At 44.2% G+C, this 14,616-nt stretch overlaps 1 protein-coding gene across 6 annotated transcripts in view; it reads right to left on the minus strand.

Moving 5' to 3' along the window:
* WASHC2A (WASH complex subunit 2A) overlaps nucleotides 1–14,616 on the minus strand; it is a 45,773-nt gene that overhangs the window by 18,902 nt on the left and 12,255 nt on the right. For 4 of the 6 annotated variants that reach the window (XM_068981888.1, XM_068981886.1, XM_068981890.1 and 1 more), the window contains 11 exons: nucleotides 13,657–13,718; nucleotides 12,380–12,427; nucleotides 10,502–10,609; nucleotides 9,818–9,905; nucleotides 9,128–9,196; nucleotides 8,329–8,447; nucleotides 7,570–7,627; nucleotides 6,468–6,527; nucleotides 5,914–6,087; nucleotides 3,660–3,787; nucleotides 2,579–2,665 (listed from right to left, as the gene is read on the minus strand). In XM_068981888.1, coding sequence (XP_068837989.1) covers nucleotides 2,579–2,665; nucleotides 3,660–3,787; nucleotides 5,914–6,087; nucleotides 6,468–6,527; nucleotides 7,570–7,627; nucleotides 8,329–8,447; nucleotides 9,128–9,196; nucleotides 9,818–9,905; nucleotides 10,502–10,609; nucleotides 12,380–12,427; nucleotides 13,657–13,718 — 1,001 coding nt within the window. The remainder of the gene's footprint in view (nucleotides 1–2,578; nucleotides 2,666–3,659; nucleotides 3,788–5,913; nucleotides 6,088–6,467; nucleotides 6,528–7,569; nucleotides 7,628–8,328; nucleotides 8,448–9,127; nucleotides 9,197–9,817; nucleotides 9,906–10,501; nucleotides 10,610–12,379; nucleotides 12,428–13,656; nucleotides 13,719–14,616) is intronic. The other 2 variants (XM_068981889.1, XM_068981887.1) reach the window with 1 other exon arrangement.

The raw sequence follows: 14,616 nt of genomic DNA on the forward strand, positions 1-14,616 counted from the left end.
GTGCTAGTGCTGGTGTAGGATTTCATTATTTGGCCAATGCTTGTTGCTAAGTTCCCATATCTCTTATCCACTGTGCACCTGGGAGTGCATTAGTTAACATAGTTGGAAAGTAAGAAAAACAAGTGTAGCCTTGAAATTAACCACATCAGACTTTTGAGCTAACTGGTTCTTTCTTGTAACTCACTGCACCTTTGCTCCCTGAGAAATGTAACTTGTTTAATACTTTCTGAGGCTGACATAGATTAGAAATATAAAGAAAAAACACTTTGAAGGATAGTAAGTTTTCTGGTTGAGAAGCCTTTATCAAAAGAGGGTCATAAAATGTCCACAGGCCTCCAAGGCCAGAAGATACTGTACACAACATTGTCTATGGGAAAGGTTTGCAGAAAAATCCTGGTTTCAATAGAGACAAAACAGATGTAACGTTTGGGCTGACTCTGTATGACTTCGCATCTTTCATTTCCCTCTATGTATAAGACGAGGTATAAAAGTACCTTTAAAAATAAAGCTATTGGGCCTCGCTCACTGAAGTAGCTTGGTCTCCCCGCATCAATCATTTTCTCCCTCTCCTTCCCTTTTTTTTTTCAGGCTGATCCCTTGGAGCATAGAGGCTCCCTGCGTTCACTTATCTGCCCGGGTTTCTAAGACCTGAACGGGAAGACGTTCTGCGTCTTCATTACCTCGGGAGACCGAGAGGGCACCTGCGGCCTCAGTGAACAGGGCAAACTTCTTGTCTCGGAGTTTTATTGGTCCTCTATGTAAACCAAGGAATATCAGCCTCTTTCTCTCCTCTATTTTCTTATCTTCAACATTCTTTCCTCATCTCTCTCTAAATCAATCGCTGACGCAGTTTTTCCTTCAGGTTCCCCTGGATCCTGTGGGGGCTGGACCCCAGCATTTGCAATCAATTTCCTACCATGCTGAGAAAATAACTTCCTTTTTCTGTCCAGAGAATCAGAGAGATAAACACATGTAACAATGGAAATAGAAGCTAGATTCCCAAATTACGGGACCTGTGACACTGTTTAATGTAGTTACACCCCTTTTTCCTCTAATAAGAGTGGGATATCAGTCAGTTCAGTTCAGTCAGTCATGTCCAACTCTTTGTGATCCCACGGACTGCAGCACCCCAGGCTTCCCTGTCCATCACCAATTCCTGGAGCTTACTCAAACTCAGGTCCATTGAGTCGGTGATGCCATCCAACCATCTCATCCTCTGTCGTCCCCTTCTCCTCCTGCCCTCAATCTTTCCCAGCATCAGGGTCTTTTCAAATGAGACAGTTCTTCACATCAGGTGGCCAAAGTATTGGAGTTTCAGCTTCAGCATCAGTCCTTCCAATGAATATTCAGGACTGATTTCCTTTACGATTGACTTGTTGGATCTCCTTGCAGTCCAAGGGACTCTCAGGAGTCTTCTCCAACACCAGAGTTCAAAAGCATCAATTCTTTGGTGCTCAGCTTTCTTTATAGTCCAACCCTCACATTTATACATGACTACTGGAAAAACAAAAGGTTTGACTAGATGGACCTTTGTTGGCAAAGTAATGTCTCTGCCAGACCACCTGACATGCCTCCTGAGAGTAGGATATGATTTCTTTTAAATAAATATATATTCAGTTTTAACTTTAAAATCTTTTGTACTCTCAACATGACAGCTAGGAAATGTTGCAAACTAGACAAAGGTCTGGAAGATTATGAAGAAACTTCCAAAATGCTGTAAAACGTCAGCCTACAATGCAAAGCAAGCCCTGCAAACTGAGCTACATGAATCATAAACATGAAACAGGGCAACTATTCCCTCAGGAAGAAAATCTTCAATACGTGAGTCAGACAAATAGGACAAGAACACGGTTTCAAAGACTTCTCTCGATGCAACTTTTTTAATCATGGAATCAATGTTTACTCAGTATAGTGCTAATGAGTTCATTAAGTGAAAAGAGCTACACTCAGCCCAGGGGTTTTCACCTGCGCCCCAAAGAGCCCCAGAGGTCTGTTTAGGTGGAAAGAGCCACACAGGAGAAGCACCAAGCTTCCCATGCCTCTCCTGCATGTTACACTCTGGCAACAGTCCACTTAAAGAAAGGGCTCTGTTGCTTTAAAAAAGAAAACAAGAGTCTAACCCAGAGTTCACAAGTTCCTGAAATTACATGTAAATTTCTGCCACGTCCACATCTTTTTCTGTGAAGGAAGTCTATTACTTCCAGTGACACGCAGAGTGTGTGTATCACTGCATACGATACCCACTGTTCATACGATACCCAATTCCTCCTCAAAGAGGCAGCTGTGTGTGTATTTCTGTCCTGGGAGAAACAGCTCATTACACTGCGCATCAACTCACAGCCTAGAATTGGCGCATCCTGAGTTGTCCTCCTAAGAGACGCACTAGATTTAAACTCAACAGTGAAAGGATTGTACACACATTGCTTTCCAAATACCATGTGTTCTCAAAACACTTCAAAGAAAGAACTAAAGTACTGACTGAGTAAGTCTTATATCTCTGAGACATCCTGAATCAGAAATAGTTCCCAATGTCATATCCTTGAAGTAATTTCCAGACCTGAGAAAAAGAGTTCCTTACCTCAGAGTCCTCCTCGTCTGAAAATAAACCTTTGTGAGTCTTTGTTTCCGATGAAAGCTTGAGATTTTTGCTGGAAGGTAGCATAACCTTTGTTGAAAAAAAAAAATTAAAGAATTAACAAACCAGAAACCTGGAAATAAGGGTTCATTCACTGGTTTGTTCAGAAGCTGTCCTGAATCTCTGCTAGGTACGGCAGGCCGTGCACCAGAGGAAAGAAAACAGCGTCGACGCTGGCCACGCACCAAGTGCACATAAAGAACTGACGCAGAGAGAGAAGCACCAAGAGAAAGGGTTTAAAACTGGTGTATGTGAGGAAAGAAGGGAGCAGCAGTCCTTGTAAACCGAATTTCTCAGGACGGACGGGACCTGGACAGGAGCCACGGTTCTGGGCTCCTCGGGGGCATCGGTGTGGAACGGCCTGCCCACAGCATGCAGAGCGTGAATGGGGCGTGCACGGCTGCAGCCAGCGTAGCAGCCTGCCGAGTTCTGAATGCTGGCACCCAGGCGGACGGCAGCGGGAAGGCCAGGGTCTCGTACGCACACACGACAAGAGATGTGCTTCAGAAAGAGGACCGACCAAGCCGTGCAGGACAGCAAGGGAAGCGACAGGAGCAAGCAGAGCGTAAAGCCTGAGGAGGACGCAGCCCGCTCGCCAAAGACAGGCGAACCTGAGCATCAGCAGAATGACAACGTTAACGGATGATAAGATAATGAATGGAGAATCCGTGATTCTATAATGAGACGAAAAAGGCAAGGAAGAAGGGGGAGAGCGAGCTCTTCTGTTCAGAAGAATCCCAGCTAATAAACACAGGAGAAAGGACAGGAGTAAAACAGCATTCTTTTGCACGTGATAAAGCATCGATTAGCACATCCATTAGAACCACTCAGGAAGACAAAATCCAGACACTGCTTAATCTAGGCGGCAGCAGTTACTCGGGTGCATGCTGTATTCTTTCAACACTCGACACAGCTGCAGTTCACTATACACTTGAAAGGAAGCAATACTTCCCTTCGGGCTCCATATGAAGTAACAAAATGTCCCACATACACACTCCTCAGTTTAGTCTCCCCTCCTGCTCACCTTTGTTTCTGCTCTTGCTTTATCTTCGTCTGTCTGATTCACAGTAGCTTCTGGCAAAGCCACTGTTTTTTCTTTGAACAGATCTCCTTCTTCATCGTCAAAGATGCTGGCAGTGGGTTTGACTTTGTCTTTAGAAAGAGACCACAGCATAAAGTTACAAAGGTCAAAAATCCCACCACAGAATTGGAAGATGAAAATTTCTTCTCTCTCAAAGAATAAACAGAACAAGCATGTTATTGCTCGATTCGTTACAAAAGAAACATGAAGCGGACTAGCCGGAATTTCTCAAAGAGCGTAAGAGCTGCTCCAGTGAAACACACAGGACAGACAGTTTAACTATCTGGCTCACATCCTTCTCCAAGCAGCGGCACATGCTTTGAGGAGTCTGGACTGGCATAAAAGGCAAAAAGAGGCCTACAGAAAGATCATTTACAAGGCAATCGCTCTAGGAATCTGAGAAGTGAGGGTTGCCTTCTGCTACCCAGGTTCAATCCTGGGACAGAAAACTAAGATCCCACAAGCTGCACAGCCAAGGAAAAAAAAGCCAGGGACTTCTCTGGAGATCTAGGGGTAAAGAATTCTCCTACCAGTGCAGGGGACAGAGGTTCTGCCTCTGGTCTGGGAAGATCCCACACGCTTCAGGACAGCTAAGCCTGTGTGGCACAGCTACTGAGCCTGTGCTCCCAACAGGAGAAGCCACCCAACGAGAAGCCCCCACACCGCTCTCCACAGCTAGAGAAAGCCCACGAGCAGCAGGGAAGGCCCAGCACAGCCAGACGTAAGTAATCTTTTAAAAGTACCAAACTATACAGAATCAAACACTGACACACCCCCATAATTCCACCTGCCCACCCAAACGGGAAGGCCAGCAGGAACAGTTTGACACACATACCTCTAATTTCCACAAAAGATATAGCAACATGTTAACTCTAGCAATCCACAAACATGGCTCTAAACAATATCATTTTAAAAAAATCTTATGATTTGCAATTTTCCTTCCATGTACCTAGGGTGTAATATCCTCCCATGTCAACACAGATAAACATCAATTTTTTTCACAGCTTCACAAAATTCCACTGAATGGAAGGACCATAGCTTACCCTACTGGTGACTATTTGGGTGGTTTTCAACCGTTCACAACCACAAGCACTGCGTCTCTGAATGAAGTGTGAGGTGTGTGTCCCTGAAAGGAGGGCACTGGTTCCTGAAAGTCCCAGGAGAGCAACAGTCTAGCACAGTGGCGCCCACTTACGTGTGATTCCAAATCAGGTGATGGTAGCAAGTGAGGCCCCTTCCAAGCCACAAGAAGCAGTGCGGCCTTTACTCACTGTCATCCCAGTGAGCCTTGATGTGAGCACATCACGCGTCCAGTCTGCACCCTTCCTAAAGCAGGCCATTATTTCCCTTGCGTTTCTGCTGCTATCCTTACTTCCACACTTATTGCTGGAAAATAAGCTGAAGTCGAAAAGCCTACTTCTCGATGCTTCCTGGCCCACGGTCCTTAGGAGAAAGAGCTCTCTGCTCAGGTTGCTGGAAGCTGTGTGCACCTGAATGGTCCGCCTTTCTCTTCCAGAAAACAAACCAGCGAACCAAATCCTTTGCTACTCCACGCGCAGCGAGCGGACCAGGGATCTCTGCCCACCAGGGCGCCTGTTAGAAATGGAGGCTCAAGGGCCCCACCCTAAACCCGCTCAACTGGAATCTGCATTTTCACAACAGTCCTGGGAGAGCCATCTGCTCATTAAACAACTGACTCAGAGAAGTGACTTCAGGAACAAAATGGCTGAAATTCGAGGGGTGAAGAAAGGACAGCGCCAAAGTGGTCAAGGGGCTGAAAACTCTGTCACAGACGAGACAAGCCAAGGTCACCTGGGCTTGCTGGAACTGAACACCTGGCAGAGATGCTCTGTTCACATACAGTGTACTAAGGACGCCAGAAGAAAGCACAATCAAAACTCTCTTGGGAGCTGAGAAGGTCGAAGCTAGAATCCTGATCAGCTATTAGAGGGGAGCAGATTTTTCTCCCTATGAGGAAGACAATCCTAGCAATTAGTTTCTAAAGAAGATAAGACTGGTCCATAAAATAGAGACTGCCAAGGCACCATAACCAAACAGAGATGAGACACCGCTGACAGGAATGCTTGAGGAGGGGTTCTAGCGCTGTACGAGGTGAGGAACCAGAGGGACCTCACGCCTTTTTAGGTCGATGTTCTTTACCCAGCTACATTCCCTGACACAGAGGCTGGAGCAGTACCTGTCTTGGGAGGTTTGCTACGGGATGCCGCGAAAAAGTCGTCATCGTCGTCGTCGTCATCGAAGAGGCCAGCAGATGCTGGGACGGGCGCGCTTTTCCCTGGAGGGGGCCGCTCGTGCTTCTGGGGCTCCTTCAGTGCCGGGGCAGAGGCGCCACCGAACATGTCAGTATCCCCTGGGGGTGGAAGGACAGGACAGAGCAGCTGTGAGCCGCTGTGGGTGGGCTTCCTGACTCACAGGAAGAAAAAACAGTACCACCACCAGAACTAGTCATTTCAGTTCATCCACAAACACATTAACGGGACCCAACAGCATGCATCCTTTACTGGTACAGAATGTCCCACAGGGCAAAGCCAACTATCCCCCAGACTGGAAAAAACCCAAGGCCGCTGGTCTCTAAGGGGATACGCGCTAACACAGGTAAGTCAGCTCTCTGAGGATGCCCTCTGAAGTTCTTCCTAGTCTCCTCCCCAGTCAGCTCTTTGAAGAGGACAGTATTAAAAATTACAAAACACCACTATATAGTTCTCAAAAACAAACTCTGAGTTACGATACCTAAAAATACAGAAACAGCTCCTGCCGGGATTTTCTTTCCAGGTTTAGAGGATGAAGATGCTAAAATGAGAAGCAAAGAGATAACATTTCAACAAAGAAAGCAACTTTCCTTGCTAAACGCACCTTCCTGAAATATGTACAATGTAACAGAAAGCTAACAGGAGACGTTCAAACACTAATTTTTCCTCAAAAAGCCATTTACAAATCCCTTAGTATTTATTATCTTCTCTACCGACACCACGACTTTTCTCTTGGTGTTAAACCAAGCTAGGCCGTGACTCCCACGGAAGATCACGGACTCTGGGCAGACAGTCGCAGTGGGGCTGGCTGCCGAGGCCCAGGAGGTGGAGAGCACAGACGGGGAGGCGGGAGCAGAGCGAGCAGGGCTCAACGGTTCTGACTCTGTCCGTCCCATTTAATGAGAACGTGCAAGCAAAAAACGAACAGCCAAGTATCTGAGACATCAGTGCCCGAAACGAAGTCAGAAACGGAGAGCAGGAAAGCAGGCAAGTCACAGACGCTGACAACTGGAGAGTGGGGCCCTCAAGACAGTCAGGGCAGCCAGCGTCACAGCAGCCCAAAATCTGATGACTTCTGGCCTGGGAAACCAAGCCACTTAAAATAACTCATTCCCAATTCTCAAGACTATCACAGACCTAACAGAATAAAATTTTTAACTTTTTTAATAGCATATGTGTGCTTCTTAAAAATGTCACATATTATTCTAATGTACACTGGGCTAAGGAATTACTGATCTCCAATGTAGACGCAGAATTTCAGAAATGTTTCTTTGAACTGAACTTGATTACATTAAGATATCCGCAACACTGCCAGAGTGCTTTCCCTGGTTGACTTTTTCTGTTTTCTCTATGAAAGAGACAAAATCACGATATGGGTTTACAAATGGTACTTTTTTGTTTTTGCAAGACACGAATTAGTGCAAATGAACCGCTTTCAACCAGATGAAGGCGAACATACAGCTTCCTGCCTAACAGAGAAACAAAGTCTGGGGATAACTTGAGGGGCTCCATCTCCTGGTGGGAAGGAGCCAGTTCCGGAAATATCTTACAAAGCAGCGCAGTCAGCCCCAATCCACGCTCACCTTCCTTAACAGGGGTTCGGGCTCCCCGATCCCGAGGGGCTTCTGTGAAGAGGTCACTCTGCTCATAATAAATTAAGAACACAGGTCAAAGCAGCACAGGAAAACGGAGTTGTATTTCAAGATTTCTAAAGAAAAGTGTCTTATAAAGGTTAAAAAACACACATCTACTGTTCTGCCAGAAAATCAGTTCCAAAGTGAAGACTATGATGAAATCACACCCTGAAACAGCTTAGGCCTTATTGTTATTATTCAGCCGCTAAGTCATGTCCAGCTCTTTGTGACCACATGTAGCCCCTCCAGGATCCTCTGTCCATGGGACTTTCCAGGCAGAGATACTGAAGTGGGTTGCCATTTCCTTCTCTAGGGTATCTTCCTGGACCAGGAATCAAACCATCTCCTGCACTGGCAGGCAGATTCTTTACCACCAACCCATCGCGGAAGCCCGATTTAGTCTACAGAGAAATTAAATACAAACATGGACGAAGATAAAGACAAGGTCAAGAAACAGCCCACTGAGGCAAGTAAATGCGAGTTTTCCACTGGTAACACTCTCACATCCTCTCCCTGCTTAACAAAGGCATCGAGATACAGTGTTTCCTCACTTTGTGATCCTTAGTTCAAAATCTCCTAAAATATGAAAGTAGAAGCAACTTCCAACTAAGAAGCCATTGTTTCCTTACTAAAGGAACTGAAAGTTATTTCTTCCTTGCAAACCCATGACACAGCTACGGAGAGCTTCACTGATTACCGCGGACTCACCTCCTCATCCTCATCATCAAAAAGTCCCTTCCCTCCACTGAACAGGCCGCCTCTAGAACCAAACGGCGAGAAGTCTTCATCTGTCAGCTTCGGGGGTGCGAATAAGTTATCTTCTTCATCTAGCAAACAGAGGGGAATGCTTTGCATGGAGAATTAAAGATGGGTTTGGAACTCCAATTCTGGGGATCCACATTACAATACCTCCAAAACTGGCAGGGGGTTTGTCTAACCATGTGTAATAAGCACTATTTGGATGCTGGTGGTCTGAGGGCCTTCAGACAAAAACCCATCGAATTCCTTAAAAGGTTCTTCGGGTTCCCACTCTCAAGTCCCTTACACGTCTGGAGCAGAGTGAACTCTGCAGGCGATCCTTCTCATCTCATTTCTTCTGAAGCAAGTATATGCTTCAGCTGCCATCAAGACCTATCCCACCAGAATTTGGGCGACAGAAGGGCAGCCTTAGGAGAGATCAGGTTGACACAGCCCCAAGTGGAGATACAATGGACATTACTGCTGAACGTGAAAGGGCCTGACACAACCTTCCTTACTGGAAACAACGGCTAGCAGTCTCTAGTTTATAAATGTCTAGAAAGACAGCTAACGGTCCCTGTAAAATCCAGTGCATCAAACCTGTGAAGCATTTTTAACCCACACTCACTTCTCCCCACACCTCTAAAAGTGAACGGAGACAGACCTCATCTGCCAGCTTTTAAAGAGGCATTTTAATGCATTAGGGAAGCGACATTCCCCTTCCTGAGTCAAGAGCCTCCTAAAGAAGAGGATGAGGGGAAAGGCTTACCATCCGAGGGAGTTCTCCTGTCCTTCTCTTTCAGCGTCTTCTGAGGTCCTGCTTCCCCTGGGGACAAGGCTTGAAGAATATGCCACAGTTTAATAACACTCAGTCTCTTACTATTTACCTACTGAACCTTCACGCACATCCGCCACCCTCACCGCCCCTAAGGTGAGAGCAAGACGTGCAACTTTGCGTCTCTGCTGCACCTGAGCACCTACTCAGCGCCCTACCCAGAGAGGACACTCAGGAGTGCCTCTTTGTAAGGCAGAAGGGTCCAGCTATCACAGCAGGTCACGCGCATACCAGGACTGCACTTGCTGAGAGATTCTTCTGACAAGCTTTCCACTTTGTTAAATCACTAGAAAATACTGCATGCTACATTTTTATTTAGTCAAAATAAAAACCAGGAGTAAATATGAAGCCAGGGATTTTTAATCCGGGTCCGATGGTTCTCTGCATTATTCATTAATCCCCTGAAACGTCATATATAGATGTGCATATGTGCATTTTTCTTGGGGGAGGGGGCGGTCCAGTGTTTACGTATCAGAGAATCTATAAAACAAACCTGATAAAAACTACAACTTATGCTTCTTGTGCCTTAGTAATTAAACAAGGAAACCCACCCTCAGGGAAGCCCAGAGAGCGGTCCCAATGGCCCCACCGCCCTGTGAGTGCCTCTCAGAGGCGGCGACGTACTTGTGCGCTCCTCTTCCATCCGGCTCGAGGCGTCCCCTTTGATCCGAGCTGCCAGTTCGTCAGCAAATGATGTAGGCCTGCCTCTTTTCTACAGCCAGGGAAGACCAGGAGAATCACTTTTTGTACTATTTGTTGTGACTAACTGGTATGGTTTATTTTGGGACACCTAACAAAACTACGCAAACAACGGCCAAGAAACTGATCTGACGGGAAGATATGTTTAACTAAATAAATGTGAACACATGCACCCTATGACAGGTCACCTGAGAAAGAGGCCTCAGTGTTCCTTCAGAGGGAGATGCTCTTTACTGCCTTTTTTTTTGATATTTCAACTGTAATACTCAAAGATCTAGGTAAGAAAAATACCACAAGGTCCTTGGGGGTTGGAGTATTAGGATCTTGAAACTCTGAATGTGAATATATACTGAATGATCTAACTAGTAAAATCTTAATATTTGGAGAACAAAGTGGCACCTGTTTGGCAACTTGGGATGCTCATCTATTATAATTTCCAAAAGTGAAAATGAATTACTGATCAAAGTGATGAAGTGAAAAATGCTATGATGCAAAATGAGACAGTTACAAACATCCATGCCAGCAAAAGCAATGAGTCCTAGGAATCATCTCTGAAACCTCGCCAGGCGATGGGGGTCACCAGGCGATGGGGGTCACAGCCCTTCTTACGGGTCTAGAGTTTTCTTCAACGTCTTCGGCATCCTCCTCCTCCTTCTCAGAGTCAGCAAAAATGTCGCAACCATCGTCGTCCTCTTCGTCACTCATCTGTGCAGTGTGCTAAGAGCGTAAACCATCAGGTTATAAGCATCAGATACGGGCATCAAGCTGAAAGAGACACTACCACTCAGCCTTTAGGCTTCTCCTTCAAAGTGGACGAGCAAACAACTCACCACAAGTTCCGAAGCAGTGAACGTGCAAGAGCAAATCCTGCGCAAGACTCACCTTCAGTGCAGCAGCAAAGAGCGAAACACTGAACACGTCCACCACGAGAGAAGCGAGTAAGCTGAGTAAGTGTGCTGTTATCTCAATAAAAACGCTAATGGTCAAAAAGAATAAGCGGTACCAGCTGGAGAGGCATCCGAGGCTGTCCAAGGGACACAACAGCGAGCGATAAACCCAGGATGGACTCACCACCCAGACACACAGCACGGCTACAGACACGGGCATGTTTGTAAAAGCAGAGGACAACACGTGGAAACGTGCTTTCCGGTTAACACCCGTCATCTCTAGAGAGTGTAAAGATATGAAGAACAGATGCTCAAACTTACCCTTATGTGTTAAGTTCTGATTTTTACAAAGGTAGCCACTGTATGTAAAAACTGTTTCGTTTTTTAAATTTCTTTAACATTTTAATCAATAAACTGTGCCAATCACTACGCTCAGAGCACTTTTTCAACGAATTTAATCCTTTGAACACTGAGATTAGCAATGGCACACAAAACAAGTCTATTTTTAACAATATAAATAGTTCCACCAATGCTTTTAAATCACCATATTATATTATTTGAAAAACTGTCTGAATTTATCAATCTTAATAGTAAATTCCAGAGAAATACATACACTCTCCAAAAGGACTGATTATTAAAATCATAAAGACAAGCCACGTTTGTGAAACACAAGAGTGAAAAGTAAAAAACAATCAAAAAGTGCTGAATCTTTCATCTGACAGTTGGAAATTTTTCGGGAAATTTTCTTCTCAATTAGGAAAGTGAAATACAAACTGGAATCATCTCAATATACTGCTGAACATACACTATGGTAGCAAAATTCATACATAATTCCAGTGCTGATGAGATTCTGGGAAAATCATTACGCGCCACCTGTTAATCTGGAATGTCTATTAAACAGTAGTTTCAAGTAGTGTTAGATCACCTAATTCCTAAGAAAAGAGGCCAGAGGCAAAGGGCTTTTATGAATGAAAACTCTGACTGCAGTATTATCGCAAAAGTAAGAATCTTCACTATTTCCCATATACATTTAGAGACTACAACAGTACCATACATGTATGTTAAACAAATACGTTTAAGTTTACAAAGCAAATTACAAAGACTATTTAAAACAACCAAGAAATTCTTGTGATGAGTTAATATAAAATGACAAAAAAATAAACTACGCATGTTAATGAAAAGAACATGTCCTTAGAAGGATATATAAAAATTAAGACAGCAGTGCTAAGACCGTAGGATAAGATTTCCACTTCTTGAGTGTTCCTTAGCCTTGCTGCAAGATTATCTTAGATTTTAAAATAGGAAAGGTGAATTCATATGAAAATTTCAATATGGGCTGTGTTTTAGAGGCTCTGTTTCTCAACTGTTTTTTTTTTACTTGTTGTCCAAGAAAAATGAAGAAAATATCAAGTAAAACTGAGAAAAAATAAACAAGGAAGTAGCCTGAAAACAGTAAAATCTGAAGGAAACATGAATATCTATAAATATGAATAAATCCTTACTTTCCCGTAAGTCATTCAAAAGTAATTTTAACATAGATTCATTCTACATGCTGTGCTTAAATTAAAGTTTAAAAGTCACTTCGATACACGCATCTTACCCGGTTTTGATCATTGTCACTGTGATTGGCAAAATCTTCATCTGACTCCTTTTGGGGGGGGAAAGAAAGGCTTTGTTAACACTGGCTCTACTTGGAAGTACAGAAATGATGCCGTGTCTAAGACTCTGGGGCAGCCACCACCGACTGGTCTCTGAAGTGACCACTCACCACCTGCAGTACCAAGGTGCAGACGAGGTGGAGAGTGGGCAGTGTCACCAAGGGCTACTCCAGCTACAGGTCATCTTCATATTCTTTTAAACCTCTCTGACAATTCGCTCTTACCAATCTGCCCATCACTTCTAGCCTCTGGACTAAGAGCTGCACATGGAATCAGCTAAATTATCAAGATCTAGTTTTCACTGGTTTGCACTTTGTTTGGTTTGCATCGGTTTGCATTCTCTATTTTCCTTCTAAGTAAAACCATTACTTGATCAGGCCCAAGAAGGGAACATTAGTATTTAATACAAGCCATTAGGTAAAGAGTTGCTTCAGCGGCTAACGACAATCAGTGAAAGCAAGGCTGTTTTTAAAAAGTTCATTTCCTCCTATCAGGTGTCTTGAGGGGAGGGCTGCAGGCAGGAGGAAAGGAAACCGACTGTGCAAGCAGAGGAGGGGCGGGCAGGAGCACGCTCAAGACTGCGGCCTCATAGAAAGCAACATTCGGGAATGACCCTCCAGAGAGTTTCTACCCTTTGCAGTAACAAATATTCCATTTAAAGGAACAACGCCAGATACAATCGGGGTCAAGGCCAAGGCCCACAGACTCTGAGGCCTTAGAGAACAGGGAGTCAGCCCAGGCTCTTCGGGTGGGAAGATGCCAGAGGTAGCAGTCAAGCTAACATTTAAGTGGACGCTTTCAGCAAGCTTCTGGTCTAGAAGGTTTTAGAGTAAAGAACGTTTTAAATATGGACTGTTCTCCTAGAATTACTCAAAGATAGAACTTACTCAAAGACTGTATCTCAGGCAGAGATTCCACCAAACTATCCAAGTTGTCCCCCTCGAAATACCCTGGTAAGAGGAGGATTTGGTGGGGCGGTGGGAGGGCGGGCAGTGGTGCAGGTGATGTAAAGGGTTAAAGCGGTTTCCTTTGGTTTTGTACACAAGAAAAAAAAGGAACTTCCCATCCCAAGGAAAAGACCTGTGAACGTGGCTTCTATTGCTACTAAGAGACTGTTGTAAACGAATTGGTAATCCACGAATATGTCATTTACTGATCCTGCTAAATGCACCCTAAGCTTCCTGCCCACTACGACGTGAACACACCAGCAAGCCCTTACCTCTTCTTCGTTCTCTTCCTCACTGTCTGCAATACTCCCGCGGTCACTGCCCACTGAACCTTCTGGTTAGAAGAAAGATAAAGGTTAAAGCCAGTATTCATTAGGAAACATTCTTAATTTCTTCTCATGATCACAAACCACCATACATCAACATGAAAAGATTTTGATAAAACCATCCATACTCATTCACTGGAATTAAAAGTATCTTCACTTTAGTGAGGAATGGAATATTTACATAGGCTCAAAGTATTTCCCCACGGGATATTTATTAGTCACAATAAATAGTGACTATAGTCGTATTTATAAATTAGTCATATATGTTAGTTACAAAGGGAAAAACTGGCTTATACTCTGAAGATGTCAAGGTTGTGAAAAGCAAAAAAAGGCTGAGAAATGGTGTCAAACTAAAAGACCGGAGAGATTTGATGACTTCATGCAGTGAGTAGACTGGATTTTGAACCAGAGAAAAAGAGGGACTGTAAGGGACATTACTGGGACAGCTGGAAAAAGCTGAGTATGACTGAGGATTAGCTAGTGTCAAATCCAGTAAAATTTCCTAACTTTGGTAATTATACTTTTTGCTCCTGTTGTTGGAGACCTGTCATTTGGTGACTTTATTTCCTATAAAAGTTACTATGGGAAGAGGGTAAGAAGTCAAGTATACTTGATTTGTACATTCTTGCCAAGTCTCACAGGATTCAACCACTTGGATTAATTTTTTCTATTAATCAGCAGGATACAAAAATTAAAAGTCTCACATCAAAGCCCAATGCACACATCCAACCAAGATGACAGATGGGCAAATCAATATGCAGAACGTGCAACTAAATAAGAGAAAGTTCTTATTCTCAGAAAATACACAAAGAAATACAGCTGTCCCTCAAAGGATAGGTTCCAGGACCCCCTTTCCCCAATGGACACACACACAGACACCAAGATGCCGTAGTATCCACGTATAAC

Source organism: Capricornis sumatraensis, chromosome 10 (genome assembly GCF_032405125.1).
Source record: "Capricornis sumatraensis isolate serow.1 chromosome 10, serow.2, whole genome shotgun sequence".
Classification (NCBI taxonomy): domain Eukaryota; kingdom Metazoa; phylum Chordata; class Mammalia; order Artiodactyla; family Bovidae; genus Capricornis; species Capricornis sumatraensis.